General features: G+C 55.9%; 3 protein-coding genes and 1 long non-coding RNA gene across 8 annotated transcripts in view; 2 read left to right on the top strand and 2 right to left on the bottom strand.

The window, feature by feature from the left end:
* On the bottom strand, positions 1 to 13322 carry TGFB1 (transforming growth factor beta 1). 2 transcript variants are annotated; one of them, XM_086689866.1, is made up of 7 exons: positions 12968 to 13322; positions 9789 to 9949; positions 8469 to 8586; positions 6807 to 6884; positions 6507 to 6654; positions 772 to 925; positions 1 to 288 (listed from the first exon to the last, which is right to left on the bottom strand). In XM_086689866.1, the coding sequence occupies exons 1-7, from the start codon at positions 13320 to 13322 to the stop codon at positions 130 to 132; spliced, it is 1173 nt and encodes a 390-aa protein (XP_086545992.1). In that variant the 3' UTR covers positions 1 to 129. The 2 variants fall into 2 exon arrangements, with proteins under 2 accessions (XP_086545992.1, XP_086545991.1); XM_086689865.1 differs by having other exon boundaries at positions 6507 to 6657.
* LOC147573620 (uncharacterized) lies at positions 5648 to 7298 on the top strand. The gene is made up of 2 exons (XR_015244895.1): positions 5648 to 6106; positions 6226 to 7298. It is a non-coding gene; the product is annotated as an uncharacterized LOC147573620 (long non-coding RNA).
* Positions 11275 to 21305, top strand: part of TMEM91 (transmembrane protein 91) — a 20346-nt gene continuing 10315 nt past the window's right edge. For all 3 annotated transcript variants that reach the window (XM_086689875.1, XM_086689879.1, XM_025914223.2), the window contains exon 1: positions 11275 to 11521. The gene's annotated coding sequence lies outside the window, so the exon portion shown is untranslated. The remainder of the gene's footprint in view (positions 11522 to 21305) is intronic.
* Positions 14862 to 21297, bottom strand: B9D2 (B9 domain containing 2). Of its 2 annotated transcripts, none has more exons than XM_086689880.1 (4): positions 21161 to 21297; positions 20583 to 20674; positions 17739 to 17864; positions 14862 to 15468 (listed from the first exon to the last, which is right to left on the bottom strand). In XM_086689880.1, the coding sequence occupies exons 2-4, from the start codon at positions 20668 to 20670 to the stop codon at positions 15155 to 15157; spliced, it is 528 nt and encodes a 175-aa protein (XP_086546006.1). In that variant the 5' UTR covers positions 20671 to 20674; positions 21161 to 21297; the 3' UTR covers positions 14862 to 15154. The 2 variants fall into 2 exon arrangements, with proteins under 2 accessions (XP_086546006.1, XP_025770007.1); XM_025914222.2 differs by having other exon boundaries at positions 21097 to 21278.

A 21305-nucleotide genomic window follows, 5' to 3' on the forward strand; every position in this document is an offset into this window, starting at 1 on the left:
TTGTCTCTCCACCTTTAATCGACCCCAGAGGGCTCTGGGGCGCGGTGTCCTTAAATACAGCCCGGCGCAGCGGGCGGGGGCGGGGCCGGGCCTGCCGGGTGGGCGGGGCCTGCGGGGCGGGGCGGGGCCTCAGCTGCACTTGCAGGAGCGCACGATCATGTTGGACAGCTGCTCCACCTTGGGCTTGCGGCCCACGTAGTACACGATGGGCAGGGGCTCCAGCGCCTGCGGCACGCAGCAGGGAGCCGCCGACGCGCCCGGGTTGTGCTGGTTGTACAGGGCCAGGACCTGCGGGCGGGGTCAGGGTCGGGGGTCGTGGGCAGGGCGCTCCCACCCCTCCCGCCTCTTCCCCTCTCCCTCTGTCTCGTCTCAGTCCGTTCCCAGTCTCTACCTCTCTCCCTTTTCCACTCTTGCCTTGTCTTCACAGTCTCTGTCTCCGTGGCAGTGTGTGGACTCCAGGCCGTTCACTGTTCATCCTGTCTCTCGCGTTCCCTCTCCTTCCGTCTCCCGGCCTCCCCGCACCCGGTTGGTCACTCAGTCTCCATGGGTCTCGCCATAGACCGCAGATCCCTCTGCGTCTCCCTCTGCGTCAGGTCTCTCTACCGGCTCAGAGCCTGTCTCCTCCCATCTCTGTACCATCCTCTCTGATCCCCGGGCTCTCTCTACTTCTCATCTGGCTAAGTCCTCTCCGATTTTACCTGTTTGTCTCCCTCCACTCCCTCGGCCCCTGCTCCCCCAGCCCAACCCCGGCCGGCCCGTGGCCAGACGCACCTTGCTGTACTGCGTGTCCAGGCTCCAGATGTAGGGACAGGGCCCTAGGCAGAAGTTGGCGTGGTAGCCCTTGGGCTCGTGGATCCACTTCCAGCCCAGATCCTTGCGGAAGTCAATATAGAGCTGCCGCACGCAGCAGTTCTTCTCCGTGGAGCTGCCGGGTGGGGGGTGGGGTGGAGGGGGCCGGGTCAGGGGGGCGCGGCTGCTGCTGCTGTTGCTGCAAGGGCAGCCGCACCCCCCGGGTGGGGGGGGGTGCACCCTGGTTGCCCCCAGCACAGCGTCCATCTCAGTGATAATAGCAATAACGGTAACAGCAATGATAATCACTAACACTGATAAAGCGCTCTCTTTGGTCAAGCCCCTTGCTAACGGGATTGTAAACATCATTTCACACAAGGCTCCTGACAAGCCTGTAAGAAAGTCAAATGACCGTCCCCAAGCCCTAAGTTCTATGTGTACAACAAATACTTGTTGAACCAGGACCAACTGCTTGGCTGGGATCTACTGGGGGCTCAGTACAAACGAAACAGACAGGAATTCCTGCCTTCTGGGGCCACATGCTAGAGACTGTCATGTCGAATCTCTGCTCCGAACATGGCTCAAACATGGCTCTGTGTCTCTTGGGGCAAATGCCCAAGCCCTCAACAGGAACCACAAGGCGCCGCCTGGTCAGCTGATCTCAACTCCCTCCCCACTCTCCCTGACTCCAGACACTAGAACACAGCATCCTCCCTGTTCTTCAAATACAGCCCTGCCCCAGGACCTTTGCACTCACTCATCCCTCCTCCTGGCTTGCTATTCCCACAGATATCCACTCTAGTTCTTTTCTTTCCTTCAGTTCATTGAAATGTATGCTCAGATGTGCTTTACGCAGGGAGCCTTAACTCCTAGAACACTGCCTGACGTGCAGCAGGTACTCAATAAATATCAGTTAAAAAAATCAATATCCTCTCCTCAGAGCATCCTTTCTGGACCATCCTACCCAAAGTACCCATCCAAATGATCGCGAATTCCATTCAGTGTGATAGTGGCATTTCAGTTCTGCAAGAAAATATGACAGTGTCTGTATTTGATGTGGGGCAAATCTTAATGCCTGTTGAAGCTGGATGAGAATCCATGGGACTTCATTACATCATATCTTGGTTGCTTTTGTCTACACTTCGAATTTTCCATAATAGAAGAAAATTTTAACCAGAATAGGAAAAATAGTACCCAATATCTATTTTTTTCTTCCCTCTTCTTCTGATTTATTTTCCTTCTTTTTTTTTAACGTTTATTTATTTATTGGGGGGAGGAAGGGGCAAAGAGAGAGGGAGAGAAAGAATCCCAAGCAGGCTCTGTGCTGTCAGCGTAGAGCCTGACAAGGTCTCAATCCTACAAACCAGGAGATCATGACCTGAGCTGAAATCAAGAGTCAGATGCTTAACCGACTGAGCTGCCCAGGTGCCCCTGATTTATTTTCCTTCTAAAACTTATTGCTACCTGGAGCGCCTGGTTGGCTTAGTAGGACATGTGACTCTTGATCTCTAGGTTGCGAGTTCGAGCCTCACATATATTATATATTATTTACTGTGAGAGAGAGCACAAATGGAAGAGAGACAGAGAGAGAAGGGAGAGAGAGAGAGAGAGAGAGAGAGAGACAGAGAGAGACAGAGAGAGACAGAGAGAGAGACCCAAGCAGACTCCATACCGTCAGCACAGAGCCCAAAGCAGGGCTTGAACTGCGAGGTCATGACCTGAGCTAAAATCAAGAGTCAGACACTTAACTGACTGAGCCACCCAGATGCCCCTCTATGTTAGGTTTTTAAAAAGCATATTGGAGAATAGTGATGTATAATATTTTACTGCTCTAGACTCATAATCCCTGTCCCATGCTCAGAAGCAAAAGCCAGTCCCTCCCCAGTCCAGGCCCAGGCTCCTGCTTGTCTGGAAAGAACCAGGGCATTTTATGTGCTGGCCTCTGGGGCCATGGCTGAGCTGGGCAGGGACCTTAGCTAAAAAGCTTGATTCGTGGGAAGCATGAACACTTTATATTCCAGGTTCATATCATGTGAAAGAGATATTCTTCAAAGCTACAAGTACAGTATGATCCAAATTCTGTTTTGCATAAAAGGACTAAAAGGAAATATATTCAAATGTTGATTTTTTTTTTATACGTGGTAGTGTGATGGGTGATATCTTTCTGTATTTTCTAAATTCTTGACAGTGGGTATGTGTTACTTTTATAATAAGAAAGAGAAGAAGGAAAGAAGGGAGTAAGGGAGGGAGGAAGAGAGAGAGAGAGGGAGGGAGGGAAGAAGGGAGGGAGGGAGGAAGGAATATGCAGTGCCCTCTCCCCCTCTCCACATCCCCCCCCCCAAAAAAAACGAACTCTGCAATTGGGGCAAAATAAAAAAATACGGATGTGTATATGTGTTTCAAACAGACACTGTGTCTGGAAGGAGACACAAATATAATAAAAGTGACTGTCTCTTCTTCAGAGAGGGGTGGGGATCAGAGCTGGAGGGTCTCTGACTATTCCTTCTAGGTTTGGCCCATGTGCATGCATTTATCTATTCAAGAAGTAATCAACAGAGAATTAACTGATCTCAAAACCCTATGAGGCAGGCTTTATTATTATTATTCCCATTTGAAGGATGAAGGAACTGAACCCCAGAGAGGAAAGCACTGCCTGCCCATACACAGCATGTAAGTGTGGAGCTTGGGGACAGGTTCACGGCCAGCTCTGTGTCCCCTGGGAGGCTGGGGCCTCATCTGTCCAGCGCAGCCATGTCAGCTCAAGCACAGCAGGAAGAGGCGATGATACAGCATTTCCCGGGGCAAGACAAGGGCTCTCCAAAAGCCACAGAGAAGGGAGCCAGGAATCTGAGATCCCTGTGAGCTCAGCCTGGTTCCTCCCCAGTCTGGTTGGGCCTCAGTTTCCCCATCTGTCCAAAGACATGAGGGATATTGGATCAAATAAGGTGTTGTTCAGGGTCAAGGAGGCATCAGGAAGTCCAGGACCAGGGAGAGTCCTGAGCTCCTGAAACCACAGGCACATATGTGCGCATTTACAGGCATATTTCTGGGGAAATGTCCTGGCTTTCAGCTTCTCAAGGGGGTCCTAAATTCACAGAAGGGAAAGAACCCCCTGTCCGGAATAATCTTTCACTTCCGGTTCAACTCTGGCTGGGGGTTTTGAGGTCCTAAGATTTGAATAGTCTGTGACCCTGATTACCCACCTGGGACATCCTCCCTGTGGGGTCCCCAGAGCAGCAGAAGCACCATCTGAGAACTTGTGGGGAATGTAAATTCTCCAGGCTCACCAAAAACCTACTGAGTCAGAAACTGGGGGTGGGGCTGGGGCTGGAAGACAGCAGGCCATATTTAACAAGCCTCCAGGTGACTTTGAGGCACTTTCTAACCCATTTATTCAGTGCAAGGCCTCTTGCAAAGCTTTCTTCTTCTTCTTTTTTTTTTTTTAATTAGCTCTCCACCTAACATGGAACTTGAACTCACAACCCTGAGATCAAGAGTCCCACACTCTACTGACTGAGCCACCCAGGTGTCCCTCTTGCAAAGCTCTTGCAGAGCCTCTCTGCCATCCAGTCAGGGCCTGATGGGTAAAAGAAACCCACTTGGGGCCCCAGAACAGAACAGGCTGAAGGCCTCACATTGGATGTTGGGTAAGAGTTCAGGGAGGCTAACTTCCACAATCCCATGTCACGGCCAAGTTCACTGCATCTCTGCCCCTACCCACTTCCTCTCCCGCAATGGGCGATTTCAAAGCACATGCCATCCACCATGTCATTTCATCCACAAATATTTCCACATGTATCTCCAAGAAAATCAGTACTATTGTAAAACATAACCACAAGACCATATAAGAAAAATTCTCAATTATTCCTGGATATCATAAAATATCCAATCAGGGTTCACATTTCCCCAACTGTCTCACAAATGTCTTTTTGTTTTTACTAGTCTGCGTGAATAAAGACCCAAATAAGGTCTACACATTGCAATTACTTGATATATATTTTAAGATTCTTTTAGAAATCTACATAATCATCTCTCTACCTCCCTACTTTGCATTGTATTTGTTGAAGAAAGTGGGTCAGATTTCCCACCATCTAATTGTTGCTGACTGCAAGCCCATGGTGTTCTTTAACATGTTCCTCTGTCCCTGTGTTTCTAGAAAATTGGTAGTTGGATCTACCATTTTGTTCAGCTGCAGGTTCACTTTTTGGCACAACTTCTGAGGTGACACTGTGTCCCTCCCTGCGGAGGCTCCCATGGCTGGCTGCCTCCCTCTATATTGTTATTAATAACGTTCATTCATTTGTGGGGTTGCTGGGCTAAGGCTGGGGCTGGGGCTGGTGCTAAGCTTGGAAATAGAGCTGACTTTCCAGAAGGCGAACAGCATGTAACAAAGCCCAGAGGTACCTCATCCAAACAGTAAGCTGGGGAGGGACAAAGGTCAGATTATCGTTCTAATTCTGCAACATCTAACTCTGTATTTCAACATGCTAAGGAATCCAACTTTTCGACTTTCTTAGATTGCGATACTCCAGCATCTCAACATTCTAACAATGGCATTTCCAACTTGCTAGGATTCCTGTATTCCAACTCTCCGGTATCTTGTCATTCGTGATATCTCAATATCGAATTACAGCATTCCACAATCCTGAGCCCATCACTCAAGAGGTCCAAGCTGCCACCTCTGAAGATCCCAGCTTTCCAAGAGTCTAACATCCCAACACTGAGCCCCAACACTCTAGGACACCAATAATCTGGCTTTCTCCAACCCCAACATTTGTAGATGCCAGCTGTTGTTGTTTTTTTAATATATTATATATATATATATTATAGCTAATATATATATATATATACACACACACACATATATATACACTTTATTTGAGGAAGAGAGAGAGGGGGAGAGTGGGGGGAAAAGGGCAGAGGGAGAGAGAGAGAGAGGATCCCAAGCATGCTCCATGCTAAGGATGGAGCCCAGTGTGGGACTTGATCCCACAACCCCGGGATCATGACCTGAGCTGAAATCAAGAGTCAGACATTCAACTGACTGAGCCACCCAGGTACCCCAGTTTGTTTTGTTTTGTTTTGTTTTGTTTTTTGTGTTTAAGTAGGCTTCATGCCCAGCATGGAGTCCAATGCGGAACTTGAACTCATGACCCTGAGATCAAGACCTGAGTTGAGATCAAGAGTAGGCCACTTAAGCGACTGAGTCACCCAGGTGTCACGTGAATGCTAGTATTTTAACACAGGCTTCCACCATTCTGAGCCCAATATTCAAGGTCTCCAGTCTGCCAACAGTGGAGACTCCAATCTGTCAATGGTATGGGAATCCAACATGGGCAATCTTCCAATCCTCAATTCCCTAATTCTAAGATCCCAACACTCCTTGAGTCCAACATTCTCGGATTCCAGTCATTAACACTGAATTCTATGTCCTAGGATCCCAACGTTCTAGAACGCCAGCCTGCCAACATTGAACTTGCTCGGGTCCCTCAGTCTACACACCAACACGCCAGCAAGAAAGCAAGATGATCTCAACATCCTAGGACTCCACATCCCAGCATCCTAGAACTCAGAGCCCATCCTCTGAGCCCTCCAGGCTGAAGGAGGTGCCAGCCATGCGTAGCACCAGCCAGGTGCCCAACTTGAGCCTTCCCTGGTTGCGCCCAGCCATCACACCACCAGACGAGAATGCCACGGTCAAGGGCTGAAAGGTTCACCTGAAGCAGTAGTTGGTGTCCAGGGCTCGGCGGTGCCGCGAGCTGTGCAGGTGCTGGGCCCTCTCCAGCGGGGTGGCCATGAGGAGCAGAAAAGGCCGGTTCATGCCATGAATGGTGGCCAGGTCACCTCGGCGGCTGGAACTGAACCCTGCTTTGGTTTGGAGTTGTAGGGTGTGGGGGAGACATAGACACACACTCTCAGATGGATGAATGGGGGCAGGGGCAGGGGGAAGAGGACACGAGTGCACACACATGCGCACACACGCGGGCATGGGGCCGGGCCAGGGAGATGGGCCTCACCGTTGATGTCCACTTGCAGTGTGTTATCTTTGCTGTCACAGGAACAGTGGGCACTGAGGCGAAAGCCCTCTACTTCCCCTGTGGGAGTGGGGAGTGGGAAGCCAGTGTGAGATGCCAGGTGCTGTTCACACCCCCGCCGTGGGTGGAGCAAACCCAGGGTGGAGGGGGTGTTGGGGCTCCCCCTGTCTCTTCCCCTGCCTGCCCTCTCCCTGCATCCTCCTGCTCTTGGCCTTGCTTCCTCCTTCTCCTCCTTCAGGTCTCAGCTCAAATGTCACCTCCTCCGGGAGGCCCTCCCGGACACATGCCCCACCCCCACAGTGACATCACTTTATTTTCTCCATAGCACTCACCCTCCTGACATTCGCATTTGGCTATTTGTTTCCCTCATTGTTCTCAGTGGAAAGCAGGATACATGGGGGCAGGGATTCCTGTTTTCTTGTTCCCCGCTGGGCCTAGCCCACAGTCTTAAAAATAAACATCTACTGAGTGCACACCCCGGGTGCCAGGCCCTGTCCTAAATGCTCTGTGGGCATTATCTCTTCTGATCCTCGCCAGAGGTCCCAATTTAATAGGCACGGAAGCCAAGACCCACAGAGGGCAGATGATGTGCCTCAAGTGGGAAAAGGTAGGGATGGGGTGCACACCCACAGAGCAGCTGTGGGAGAAAGGCTTCTTGAACAAATAAGTGAATGATTTTCTAAGCTCCTACTAGGTGCTGGGCCCTGTGCTGGGTGCTCTAGACTCTGCAGTGACCGAGACAGGCCTTTGTCCAGCGGCCCCGGGCCCCTGCCTTTCAACACCTGGCCGATCCACCACTTATCCCTTAAGTCTCTATACTATCACCTTCCCCCAGGAAGCCCTCCCAGACCGTCTAGGCTGGGTCCCAGCAGCACTCGGGGCCTCCCCACCTCGCCACTGCTCCTTCGGGTCATCACTGCCACCTAGGGCTTTGGCAAGACTTTGTAGATGTCCAGAGTTGCCCCATGAAGGCAGCATCTAGAAGTTGTCTTAGTTACCACTGTGTCCCCAGCATCACCGCACACATGGCGGGGCTCAGAGCAGGGACCCATTGGCATTTGTTGAGGGGAGGCATGAACAAAAGGGAGATCAGGAAGGGGGATGTGGGTGTGGAGGACTCAGGTCAAACACAGTCCTCTTACAGACAGATCGGCTGTGTCAGGCTCTCCCTGGACTCAGGGTGCGCCTTGAACACTCTTGCCTCTCCTTCTTTCCCTGACGGGTTCCACTCAACCCTCAAATATCAGCTCTGATGTCCCCTCTTCCAGGAAGCCCTCCCTGACCCCAAGCTGGGTCAGCCATCTCCTCTGGGGTCCCTATTCCAGCCCTACCCAATCTGGGTCATTACATCCAGTTTTCAGGTCTTTCCCCACTTCCCCCACCCCAAGAATGGACTATGGGCTCCGTGAGGGCAAGGGTGGGGCTGTTTGGGTCACTGCTGTGTCCCCAGCATCACCCACCACCCAGCAGGTGCTCAGGAAATGGATTAGGCATTATCACTCAGGTCTGAGGTCTAGGAGGAAGGCCACGTCTTGGCTGGGACATGGGGTCCCAGCTCTTGGGACATGGGGTCCCAGCTGCTAGGCAGGACAAAGAGCTCTATCCCATTACAAAATAGGGGCGGGGCAAACAAGTGGTCCTTACCTCCATGGCTCAGCCACTGCCGCACCACTCCAGTGACATCAAAGGACAGCCATTCCGGCGTGTCACTGGGCGCCAGCAGCCGGTTGCTGAGGTAGCGCCAGGAATTATTGCTGTATTTCTGGGGGGAGATGAATTGGGGGGAGACAGTGGGTTAGATGCAGCTCCCCACCCCCAAATACACTGACTGCACCCCCACTCCTGCTCCACCAAACAGGCTGCCAGAGAGTCCCTCAGACAGTCCCCTCCCAGACATCCACGCTGTGGGGCCCTGCAGGAACAACCCCCACCCCACTGCTGGAGCGGCCTTGGGAGGAGAGGAGAGAGAGCCCCAGGCCGGGGATCAAGGCACCTGGACGGCTCAGCCTCTGCTCTGAGTCCCTGTGGGGCCCCTCCACGGCCTGAGTTCCCTCACTGGTGAAATGCCAGGCCCCTTTCAGCTCAGACAGTCCACCATGCTGAGATCCTCCTGGGACATCCTGGGGTCCCCTGAGCATACAGTTCTGCAAATCTGACACCCTGAATTCTGAGAGCCTGTAACTTTCTAGGGGCTTATGTTAGAAGTCATTCCATACCCCAAGAATGACCCATTCAATGAACCTGAGAAATTCTGAGAGACTGATGTTCTAGACACCCAGGAGTCTGGCACGCCCCAAACCCAGATGCTGCAGAGGTCTGATGCCCGTGTGCCACGATCCTCTGGGGCTGGGCAGAATACTCCAGACACTGGCAGCGTGAAGCTGAATTCTCTAGACTCCCAAGGAATTGACCACAGACACACTTCCTTTGTTGTAACAGTCTACCACCTACCATTAAACCCAATGTCCCACATGACGTGGATTCCAGGTCGCATAATCTTCTAGACTCCAGCCCTCCCAGAGGCCCCAGTCTTCCTGGAGACTCTAACTCTTCTAGAACAGAACTATCCAAAGGAACTTTCTAGGATGCTGGAAGTGTCCTTTATCTGCGGCATCCAAAATAGCAGCCACTAACCACTACGGAGCACTCAAAATATGGCCAGTGAGACTGAGGGGTTGAATTTTTTTTCTTTTAGTCAACTTAAATGGCCACGTGTGGCTAGTGGTCCTGGACAACTGTACTGGACAGAACGGCTGGAGAGCCTGCAACCTTTCAAGATTCTGGCCTCTTGAGTGTTTAGTATCCTAGGGTGCTAGGAGCCTGAAAGTTCTAAAGGGCCCCATGATTCCATGGCCCGCACGCCCCCATCCTGCCGAGTCTGTCTGTGTGGACCTTGCAGCCACCAGCCGTCCAGCTGCCCACCTCAGCCCCAGTGCAGCCCACCTCTGGGGCCCGGGCCCCCACCTGGTACAGTTCCACGTGCTGCTCCGCTTTTAACTTGAGCCTCAGCAGGCGCAACTCTGCCCGGGAGAGCAAGACGGGCTCGGGCACTGCTTCTCGGAGCTCCGACGTGTTAAAGAGCATATATATGCTGTGCGGGGTACGCTGGACTTTCTCATAGATTTCTAGGCGGGAGGAGCAGAGAGGAGCGAGGTCAGGGGGTTTGGCAAGGGCGGAGGGAGCTAGCACACCCCAAGTCTAAGAGCGTGGGCTCCCGGCGCGGACGACCCTGGGTTGGAACCCGATTCTGACATTTTTTTAGCGGTGTGACCTTGGGAGAATGGCTCTCCCTCTCTGGATTTGTTTCGCCCTCTGTAAAATGGGGTCTGAGCCACACTTGTCTCCTGTCATCTGTAAAGCGTCCACTCAGTACACAGCCCTAAGAGGGGCTGCTGTGCTCGCTCAGGTGCCCCCAGCACTTGAAGCCTCAAATGCAAATTGAATGGCAGGAGTAGGATGGAGGGAGCAGCCTTCCAGCTCTGTGACTTTGGGCAAGTCACATTCCTTTCCCACAGCCTCGCTTTCGGGGCTATTCTTTGGGAAATGACAACCCCACCAAACTCCCTAACTGCCCACCAGGGTCTCCTAACTGAAGCACTGTGTGACTTTGGGCAAGCGAATTCCACTCTCTGTGTCAGATTCTCAACTGTAAAAGGAAGACCGGCTGCAAGATTATATAGTGTGCGACGAGTGAGCTGGTGCGGTAAAGCAGGCAGCAGTCTGAACACCCGGGCTGTGCTAACGTGTATGTTAAAGAGTGCTCACCATTTGCCAGGGGCTATGCACCACACTTTACAAGGGCTAAGACATTTAAACCTCACAACAACCTCATGAGGAAAAGACAATTATTGTACCCATTTTATAGATGGGGAAACAGGTCATTTGCCCCACGGTGACATAGGTAAGGAGCTACAGAGCTGGGATTCAAACTCAGGCGGTCTGGTCCCAAAGACTACTCTTAACCCCAAGGCCATGCAGTCTCCCTGCTACTGTGACATTATTATTACTACAAATTACTCTTACTATTACTAATTGCTTCCTGCCTTCTCTCCCTCAGCTGGTTAGACAAGGCAAAGTTCATTCTAGGTAGGAATGGCTTTGGTGGGGGGAGGAAGAAAAATGGGAAGAGTGCCTTCTAGTCTAGGAAAAGTTTGGGATGAGCAGGCAGGCCATGACCTTGTAGATCAACTGGGATACATCCTTTAAGGCCTCTGCCGTAGGGGTGCAGAAATGGAGGAGACAGGATCTGATGAGAAAGGAGAGGCAACTTCTTCCATGGGCCCCCTGCCCCTACTCCTCCCCACGCTAGCCAGGCCAGCCCGGGGGCCCCCACAAAGAAGCCCTATCTTGACCCAGGGGTTACTCAGCAAACCCCAAAGGAAGTGTAGTGCAGGGGTGGAGGGTGGGAGGACGGGTGGAGACAGATACAGAGGAAGAAAGGAAGGGCAGGACCGGTCAGAGGGAGGGATGGAGAGACCACAGAGACAGGGAGACTCGAGGAACAGGGCGAGATGGAAAAAGAGGGAGAAAGAGGGAAGAGACTGTTCAGACCCATGCATGGGATATGGGAGACACACACGGGAAGAGAGATATAGGGTTTGGGGGCAAGATGGAGCCAGACTGGGAGGGGAGAAGAGGACTGAAGGTACCAGCGGTAGAGAAATCTCTACAACGAAGGTGAAACGACCACAGAAAAGGTGAGCCTGAAATGTGGGTGGGGAGGGGCGTCATCTGGCCGGGCACGCATGCGTGGCCCAAGGACCACAGGTGCACCGCCCAAGACAGAAAATGAAAACAGGGGGGCTGCCCCAAACCTCCGGGCCACGCGGAACCCCTGGGTCCCCGCGTGGGCGCCGAGGGGCCGGGCCCAGCAGCAGCCCCGCCCCAGAATGGGGTGAAGAGGGCGGGAGGCGCCGCAGCCGCGAGGGCGGGGACCCGACCTGCCCCGTCTCGCCCCAGGCTCCGCGCGCGATCCCCGCCCCCCGGGCAAGGAAAAGGAAGGGAGGGCGGGCTAGGCGGCCGGACGCTGGGGTTTCCCCAGCCTCCCGGAGAGGAACTGGGACTCTGGGGTCCAGACTCTCCTAGTCCAGCTCTGCGGGGTCCTCCCCCCCCCCACCCTTTCCGGGAGGGCAGGCTCCTCCCTCCGCGCGTGGCACCCACGTGGGGCTCCCTCACCCCGACCAGCTCGGTTTTCTCACCCCGATCTTGCAGAGTCTCACCCACCCACGTCTCCCTCTAGGGCTCGACTCCTCACTCAGCCCGCTTCCTCCCCTCCCGCGGCGTGGGGGGCTCGCTGCTCCCAGAACGGCACTGTTTATGTCTCCCCTCCACTCCCTCCCCGTCCCCCGTTCTCATGCCTGTCTCCCCTCTCTCTAAACCCCTTCCCACCATCCACTATTCTAGGTTTCTTGGGGGCTCGCTTCCCGCGCCGGGCTTCCTCCTCTCACGTCCATATGCCAAATACTCGGAGCACCTCGCGCGCATCCCCGACGCCCCCCTGGGGGGTCTCCGCTGCTCTCCTGCTCGTACCTCCCCCCACCCCAAGACCTCGGGTCCCCTCTTCCCCGCATTTATCCCGTGTGTTTTTCGCGCTCGCTGCAAGTGGATCCACTGTCCACTTTCCCGATACCTCCGGAGTTCGCTTCACCTAGTTTTTCTGTCCTTCTTGAATTTTCTCGCCTCGTGCTCCTGAGCTCTGGGTCAGCTTTCCCCACTGCCTCCCCTCTCTCAGATGCTGGGGTCTTTGCTTCTCCCAAAGCGGGCACCCTCTCTCTATGCAGCCCTCACCCCACGACCCCCCACACTCTAGTGCACTGTGAAGAAAGAAGTCTTTCTACCCCTTCACCCCCCAGTTGCTTCTCTCCCTCTAGGGGACTGCCCCCCACCTCCACGATCCCGCAGGTTCCCGTCGCCCTCTAGAAGCCCACTTCGCTCCCTATCTCCTGCCCTTCAAGGCCAGATACCTGAGGGGTAGGAAGCTCAGTCCTCTCCTCTTTGAGACCCCCCTCCCGCGTTCCCGGCAACCCCGGGGGTCCTCTTCCTCTAGGCAGTTTCCTCTGCCAGTAATTTCCTCCCCCGTGACCCCTGCACTCCGGCGCCCCCTGGGGGCTCCCCTCCAGGGTCCCCGGCCCCTCTGAGCTCACTGTTGGTGTTTTCCACCATTAGCACGCGGGTGACCTCCTTGGCGTAGTAGTCCGCCTCAGGCTCGGGCTCCGGCTCGGCGCTCTCCCCCGCCACCCGGTCGCGGGTACTGTTGTAAAGGGCCAGCACAGCCTCGGGCAGCGGGCCGGGCGGCACCTCCCCCTGGCTCGGGGGGCTGGCGAGCCGCAGCTTGGACAGGATCTGGCCGCGGATGGCCTCGATGCGCTTCCGCTTCACCAGTTCCATGTCGATGGTCTTGCAGGTGGACAGTCCGGCGGCCGGCCGGCCAGGCGTCAGCACTAGTAGCCACAGCAGCGGCAGCAGCAGCGGCAGCAGCCGCAGCCCGGAGGGCGGCATGGGGGAGGCGTCGCCCCCGGCACCGCCGAGAGCGCGAGCCCCGCTGCGGTGGGAAAAGGGAGGCCCCGCCCCTAGAGGGGCTCGGGGTCTCCCGAAGAAAGATAGGAGGGTCGGGGTGAGGTGAGGGGAGTTGAAGCCCTCAGGGAGAACCGAGTGGAGGTGGAGGGGAAGCTCTGATGGGTGGTTTCTCGGTATCCCAAGGAAAAAACCGAGAGGGGCGAGATCTGGTACCAGAGGTGGGTGGTCTTGAGTAGGAAAGTTAAGGAGGTGTGGGAGAGATCCCGTCTCCCGGATCCCGGTGGGGAAGGGTCCTTGGATGCGCGGGGGCTCAGGAGAGAGGCTGGAGGTGGGGGAGCGGCGTGCAGGGGGGTGCGCCCGAGGTCTGGGGTCAAGTCTTCGCGGGAGTCCGGGTTGGCGGCTCCTGAGGGCTGTTCCGGAATGGGGGCGCCTGGGGGACGCCGTGGAGGGGGCAGGGAGGGAGCAAGCGTCCGAGGCGGTGGTGGGGCGGTCTGGGGTCCCCAAGTCCTGCCTCCTGGCGGGGCAGTGCCGCGCCAATCGGTCCCCGCGTCTCCGGCTCCCAGCGGCAGCGGAAAAGTCTCAAAACTTTTTTTCCTCTTCTCCCAACCAGCTCGTCCCTCCTCCCGCTCCTCCTCCCCCTCCTCCCCGCAGTGGCGGCGGCGGCGGCGGCGGGGGCGGCGGCGGCGGCTCGTCTCAGACTCTGGGGCCTCAGGCTGCTCCTCGGCGGCTCCTTCCTCCGCTCCCGGCCGAGGCCGGCCCCGCGGGCGGCTCCGAGCCGGGGGGTGCCCCGGAGGGGGCGTCCCCCCTGCCCCCGGCCGGGGGCCTCGCTGTCTGGCGGATCCGCGGCGGGAGGAGGGGGTGGGACGCCCGGGGCGCGAAGGGCGGCGGCGGCGGCAGTGGCGGGGACCGGCTGGGGCGGCGGGGGGTTTTGAAGCCGCCCCGGCCCCACCCAGGAAGCGCGCGGGGCGGGGGCGGCCCCCAGGGGGAGGACATGGGGGGGCCGGGCCACCGTCCTCATCTCGCGTGGGCGGGCTCTGAGGGGGGTCCCTCAGGCCCCGGGGGGAGGGGGCGGACACCCCGGCTCCGCCCCGCGAACAGGGTGCTGCCTCCTGGCGGCTGAGCGCAACCTAAGCGGGCAGACGGGTTGCGTGTGGCTTTGAGGGCTGTGCGGGGTCGTGGAGAGAATGAAGATCTGGCGGGGAGGGCTCAATCGGAGGCTGGGGACACATGGCACAGGGGATCAGAGAGCGGGGACCCCATTGGAGAGAGGGTGGGAGGCTGGAGCAGAGGGGAAGAGGGTCAGCCAGGAGACGGGGACCCAGTGGGGAGAGGCGCACAGGGGAGCAAGGAGCCCCAAAGAGAGGGGGTCACAAGAGGGGCCCCCAGAGTGGGGAGGAGGCAGAGGTTGAGGCACAAGATGGGGGCAGTGGGTCTGTCAGAAGGTGGGGACCTGAAGGAGGGTGTCAGTGGGAGGACAGGAGGGCACAAGACCTCTGACAGATGAAGTCAGGAAGGCACCCACACCTGTAAGAACTGCTCCTTTATTGAGCACTTCGGTGCGCAGTCTCTTCTCACCCAACACCCTGCGACCTCACACACTTAACTGCCCCCATTTTACAGATGGGGAAACTGGACCTGAGAGGGGCAGCCACTGGGCTTGAGGTGCTGGCCAGGACAGAAGCCACGGCCTGCCTTGGCTGGGGTCAGATCTGACCGTCTCCCGACCCACCCACGCTTCTGACCACCCGGCCATCCTGCCCCTCCATAGGTAGCCGGGTGTGGATAAGGGCCTGCGAGTGGCGGCAGGGGCAGGGTCAGCATTCCACACCATAGCGGTCGAAGTGGCGCAGCAGCAGGCCCAGCTCAAGGTGCACAGTGCCACCGGCGGCCGTGTGCAGGCGATAGCGGTCGGCCCCACTGTAGATGGCGTCCCCGTGCAGCAGCTGAGGGCCGCCACCCACAAAGGCCCGTGCCAGCTGCTCCTGCCAGCTGCCCAGGGGCCGCCATGTGGGGCAGTCCAGCTGGTGGGTGCCCGGACTGCTGGGCACGTGGCAAAAGCCGTAGCCTGCGAGCTGGCAGCGGCCGAAGCTGTCCTGCGACCACACCTGGAGATGGAGTCGGGGCCAGCCTGCAGGACGGGAGGGAGGAAAGGAGCGATGGTGGAGCTCCGTCTCCCCCTCCTGGATCCCCATCTCCTTGATCCCCACTGGTCCAGCCCCCTCCCCGCTGGGTTTCTGCCCCAGCCTTCTCTCCCATTCACAAGGCAGCCAAAGGAATCTTTCCGAATCTACTTCCCTCCCCTGCTGAAAACCCCTCCCTGGCTCCCCAGTGCCCTCACTATCAATTCCAACCTCAACACCCCAGGCCCTCTGGATCTGGCCTCTGCGGACATCCCTTCCTGTGGCCTCCTCTTCTGTGCCCCCATTTCAGGGCAGTCCAGTCCCCAGGTGAGCGCCTTGGGCCTTATCCGGGACACTTCCTTCCCTTCCCACAGCCCACTCTGTGCTCTATGGGCCCAGGGCGTTCCTTCCTGCGCCTCCAATGCACCTTCCGACCTGGCAGCTGGAAGCATCTTTCCCCCACATCCATAGGTTTCTCAATGTCCTTAGAACACAGTTCAGCTCCTCAGCCCGGTAGGCAAAAGCCCTTGGAGACCTGGACCCATTTCACCCTCCTTTCTGCGCGCCCCCCCCCCCCCCAGCGCCGCCTGCGCTAGGCCCTATTCTAGAAGCTGGGGACACAGTGGTGAACAGAGCAGACAAAAATTCCTGACATCCTAGACAACGAATGTAGTAAATAAGCAAATTACAGGGTATGTCAGATGGTGATAACTGCTCTGGAGAAAAATAAAGCTGGGTATGGTGGGGGTGGGGATGGAGTTTTAGAAAGTGGGTGATCAAGAGACGCTTTTCCGAGGTGACGGTTGAGCGAATGCTTGAGGGAACGGAGCCAGCCATGTGGATGGACATCTGGGGAAGTACGCCCCCAGGAGAGGGAACAGTGTGTGCAAAGGCCCTGAGGTGGGAGCTGGCTGGTGGCGCCAGTGAGGCTGGACTGAGAGAGGGAGAGAGGGACAGGAGGTGACAGACCAGATTGTCTCAAATTGATTATGATCCAGGATAAATCTTTGGCTTTTACCGAGTAAGATGGGGACCATGGGGGGGGGGGTTCTGTGTAGAGACAGAAGAATATGACCCAACTTGGGTGTTCATAGGGGAACAGACTATGGAGCACAGGGAAGAGGCTACTGTAATATCCAGGTGAAAGGTGAGGAGGGACAGACCAAGAGACCAGAGAGAGAAGTGGGGGGGATTTAGGATACATTCCAAAGGTAGAGCCAAAGGGATTTCTGGGTGGGCAGAGTGAGGGTTGAGGAAAGAGGAGGCAAAGACGGTGACCGTACTGGAGGATGTGGGGTCTGCAGAACTGAAGGACAGTCGCCTGCCTCATACTCCGGCCCATCAGCCACAGGCAGCCAGAAGAATCTTTTAAAATTGAAATCTGACATGTCTGTCACGGGCTATGGCTCCCGAGCACCTTCTGGAGATGGCCTCAGCTCCATGGCCTGTCCCCTGTCCCCTGCCACCTCACCTCTGGCCCTTCTCCTGTTTACCCTCGATCCTCCAAAGGCCCCTGGCTCACTTTCCCCTTTGGGCCTTTCATACGCAGCTCTCTGCCTAGAACCTTCTTCCATCCCTCTGCCGTACAAGATCCTACTAGCCCTTCACAGCAAAGCTCAAACACCCCCTCCTCCAGGAAGCTCTCCCTGAATTCCCTCGCAGTCAGGCTTCTCCTCTGGGCTTCCCTACCCTCTAGGATCCCCCATTCCAGTCCTGCCCACTCTGGGATGCCACTATCTGGGACAGCTCGGTCTCCCCCCGCAAGAGATGGTGAATCCGATGAGGACAGGGCTGGGGGGCTGTCTCAATCACCAACATTTCCCTGGCATCGCCCAACACAGGCTGGGCGCAGGGCAGACGCTCAGTAAATATTATTTGTATTGTTGAAACACATGTCATGTTGACTTAGGCTGTTTCCTAGAATCCACTCCTCTCCAGTGATCTAAATTTTCCACGAGAAAAGGCTTTCTGATACCCTTCCTCCCCCGCATACTCGCTTCCCCTGTGAGCAGCTGGGGAGCCAGGACTGCAGAAACAGCTACCAGCCCTCTCTCCCTCATCACCCCCTCCAAGCTTCCTCCTGATTGAAGCCTCCTGTTTGTCTCTTCGAAAGCCACCTCCCCTCTCCCCCTGGTCCCCACCTTCCCCTCACCCCCTGCAGCCCTGGCCGGCCTAGTCTTGCACACCCTAGAGCCAGCCTGCAGAGGGCCTCTCTGGGACCAGGCCTGGCCAGGAAAGGGCCCCAGAGGGCAGCCTGGGGTCCAGGCCGGGAACCCACCTTGGAGGCCTTTGGTGGCAAAGTGCAGGTCGATGGGGTGGGACCAGTAGGCCATGTCCCCTACTTGGGGGGTGTCCACCTGTGTTTGGCCCTCCCGTACGCCCGACAGGAGCTTCCACGCTGCCCCTGCAGGGAGGGGTAGGAAGCAGACATCAGGAAGGGGAGGCCATTGTGGCTGGAGGAACCGGTTTCTCCCTGGCTTTGGGGGGTCAGGGGTTACAAAGTGTGGACTCTAGAGCCAAATGTCTGGGTTCAAATCCTGGTACTACTTCTCCCTGCCTGTGCAACCTTGGGCGAGTTACCTTCCTCTGCCTCGGTCTCCCCTTCTGTAAGATGGGTGTCCTCCTGACACATCCCTCATAGTTTTCTGAAAAGATTAAACGAGCTAATACACAGAAAGCCCTCAGCACAGTGTCAGGGGGGCAGAGTGAGTGCTGGGTAAGTGTTGGATATCATTTTCTAACTCTTCACCCCATGTTTAGAGGCCTAGTCCAGGGACAAAGATGGGGCCAAGGATGTCCCTGCAAGAGCACCAGCACAGGGTAAAAGGTGCATAATAATAGCAATCCTCCCGAGGGTGAAAAGAATAGCAAAAATGCACTGCTTCCTGAGTGCCAGATGCTGTGCTAAAATCAATTCACTTACTCTGCCCTCTAGGGCTCTAAATCCCCTCCCCACCCCCTAGTTTAGACTCTCCTCTGTAGCCCACAAGGCCCTCCGTGGCCTGGCCTATGCTCCCTTCCTGAACTCCTCTCCGACCACTCTCCTGTCACCACCCTCTAGCCTCACTGCCCCCATTTCTGTTCTCTTCCCCCCACCCCCCGGGGCCTTTGCACTGGCTGTTGACTCTGCCCAGAAAGCTCTGCTCCTGGATGTGCCCTTACGTGGCTTTTCCTCAACCTTCAGGGATAGGCTCCAGTGCCACTTTCCCAGAGGGGTGCTCCCTCACCCTCCTATCCAAACACGAGTCCCTGTCTCATCATCTCCTCTCATTTCTTCTGGTACCTACCACTGTCAGTAACCACTCTGCTCATTTCCTTACCTGCTCTTTTATTTCCTGTCTCCTCTACTGGGAGCCCTAGGAGAGCATGTCTGTCTCTTGTATACTGCTGGGTCCCCAGGACTTCAAACTCAGGATCTTTGTACACAGAAGGTGCTCAATACATGTTTGTTAGACAAGTAAGGGCTCCTAGGAGGTGGGTGCTGATACAATCCCCATTTTATAGGTAAAGAAAGGAGAAGGAAAGTCACTTGGCCATTTAGTCCCCCGAACACTTATTGAACACCTGCTGTGGGCCAAGCACTGTCGTCCATGCTGGGCACAGCAGGAACGCAGTTTACCAATGTCCCACAGTGGCGCTGGACTCAAACTGTGCTCTGACTGCAGGGCCCAAGCCCTTTATCTGGCTGCCCCTGAGCTCTCTGCTGGATTAACTCCCCCCACCACCACCACCACCAAGAGCCCTCTGAAATAATAAAAATCATGTTGGTGATCTCTTCCTTCTGGGCCAGATGAGGAAAGTACCAGGCCTTCAGTCAGGTTCTTCACTTACGAGATTTCCCAACACCCCTATGAAGGACAAATATTCCCCCTCTACCACTTTACAAATGAGGAAAATGAGGCTCCAAGTGGGGGATGGGAGGGGGGGGTGGTCAGCACCTGGCCAGGGTCACAGAGCAGGTGAGTGGTGGGGTCCAGACTGGAAACCAAGTCTGACTCCAGGGTCTGCCTCTCATCTGCTCAGCTGGAGGACCCCAATTTCCCTGGGGGATCTCAGCCACCACTCTACCCACTAGGGAAATCGCAAAGGACCCAGGGCCTCCAGAGATGAAGGTGGCAATAGCCACGCTATTTCACGAGCATTTATCTGTGCTGGGCAACACACCCAAGGCTTTACTAACAGAACCCCAACCAGTTTCTACACAAGTGAGGCAAATGCTTACTGGGTCAGGCCCTCTTCTCAGTGCTGGTTGATATTCATTTAGTCCTTACAACAACCCCATGAAGTTAAGTATTGCTATTATTCCCATTGTACAGACAGGGAAATCAAGGCAAAGACAAGTGCCCAAGGTCACGTAATTAATAATGTGGTTTTGAACTCAGGCAGTCCACTCTTAACACTCTGCTGCCTCTTAGCTGCTATTAGCTTCCTTTTTAGACAAGGAGACTGAGGCCTAGAGAGGTCAAGTCCAAAGGCCACCACTCAATAGGTGAGGGACTTAGCATTTGAGCCCAGATCCGGCAGCCTATGGCCCTACCCTTGATGCTATGCTGTCTCTGATGGGGAAAACTGGGGCTTCCAAAGTCTCTCCTGCACCTGTGTGGATGAACCTGAATGACTGATAGAAAGGGGTTCCTACATTCTCACAGAGAATTATGAATACAGTAGGGTGGCCTCTTCTCTGTCCATCTGGGATGGAAACCCATTTTACAGTAAGAATTTAATACATGGAGACTGTTAAGCAACGAATGGAGATGGGAGAGGGACCCAGGCCCCCCACACCCCCCAAGACAGTGAATGAAGTCCAGTGGGGATAGGCTGTCTAGGGTTTTGAGGATTGGGAGTGTGTCTGTGTGGGTGGGGTGGGGGGGAATCTAGCCTATAGTCCCATATCCTCAGGGGCTTTGTGTTCAGAGAAGGGGAGCCAGAGCTCCCACAGATATGAGATGGGAAGAACAAGGAAGGAGTGTGAGATTCACATTGTCAGAGGACGGTCATGGCTAGGAGTCCTGAGAGCCTATGGAAGAGGAGGATCGGGGACTAGGCGAGGGAGTCAAGGAAGGGGAGTAGAAACTCTGGGCTTGGAGGTCTGGGTGGGGAAATGAACCAGGCCCCAGAATACCTGTGTGGATGCCCCACTTGCAGAAGAGGCTACTTTCCGAGAACCCGGTGGCCCCCATGATCTGCCCGATCACGTGCACCTCAGCCATGGCCCTGAGGGAAAAATGTAATCACAGCCCTGTGAAGTAAGTGTTCTATTATGTCCACTCGACAGACGGGGAAGCTGAGGCCTACCAAATAAGGGGCAGTAGGATTCCAAGCTAGTTTCGTCAAACTACTGAGGCTGCCGCCTTAACCATGGGCCTGACCGCCCCTCCAGGAGAGCCCGGGAAAAATGACGGGGGGTGAGGTGAGAGCTGAGGGAGAAGCTGGCATCTCTCTACCCGCTTCTAAAATAACCTCTTCCTTAAACTCAGCGCAGCGGAAAGCCCCGCCCCAAAGGCCCATGCCCCCGCCCACAGGCACAAAAGCCCCGCCTCCTCACGTCGGATCCCGCAAGCGCCAAGAGGCGCAGGCCTTTTAAGTGCAGGGCCGCCTTAGCCCCGCCTCTAAGCCCGGGCATGCGTTATTCCTACCTCAGAGCACCTAACGGTTAGGTCGGGCCACGAGACAGCGGGGATTGCAGTTCATGGGCCTGACCTGTCCCTCTCTCCGCGGATGCTGACTTCCTAGGCTTGGCTCGCGCCTCTCCCAGGACCTTCCCGGCGGCGAGAGACCTGAGGCGCTGATCCCTCCGAAGCTGCGCCCGCCATCGGGCTCCCTGGTTGTTGCTGGGGCAACAGCA

Source organism: Puma concolor, chromosome E2 (assembly GCF_028749965.1).
Source record: "Puma concolor isolate L17-30 chromosome E2, mPumCon1.1.hap2, whole genome shotgun sequence".
NCBI classification, from domain to species: Eukaryota; Metazoa; Chordata; class Mammalia; order Carnivora; family Felidae; genus Puma; species Puma concolor.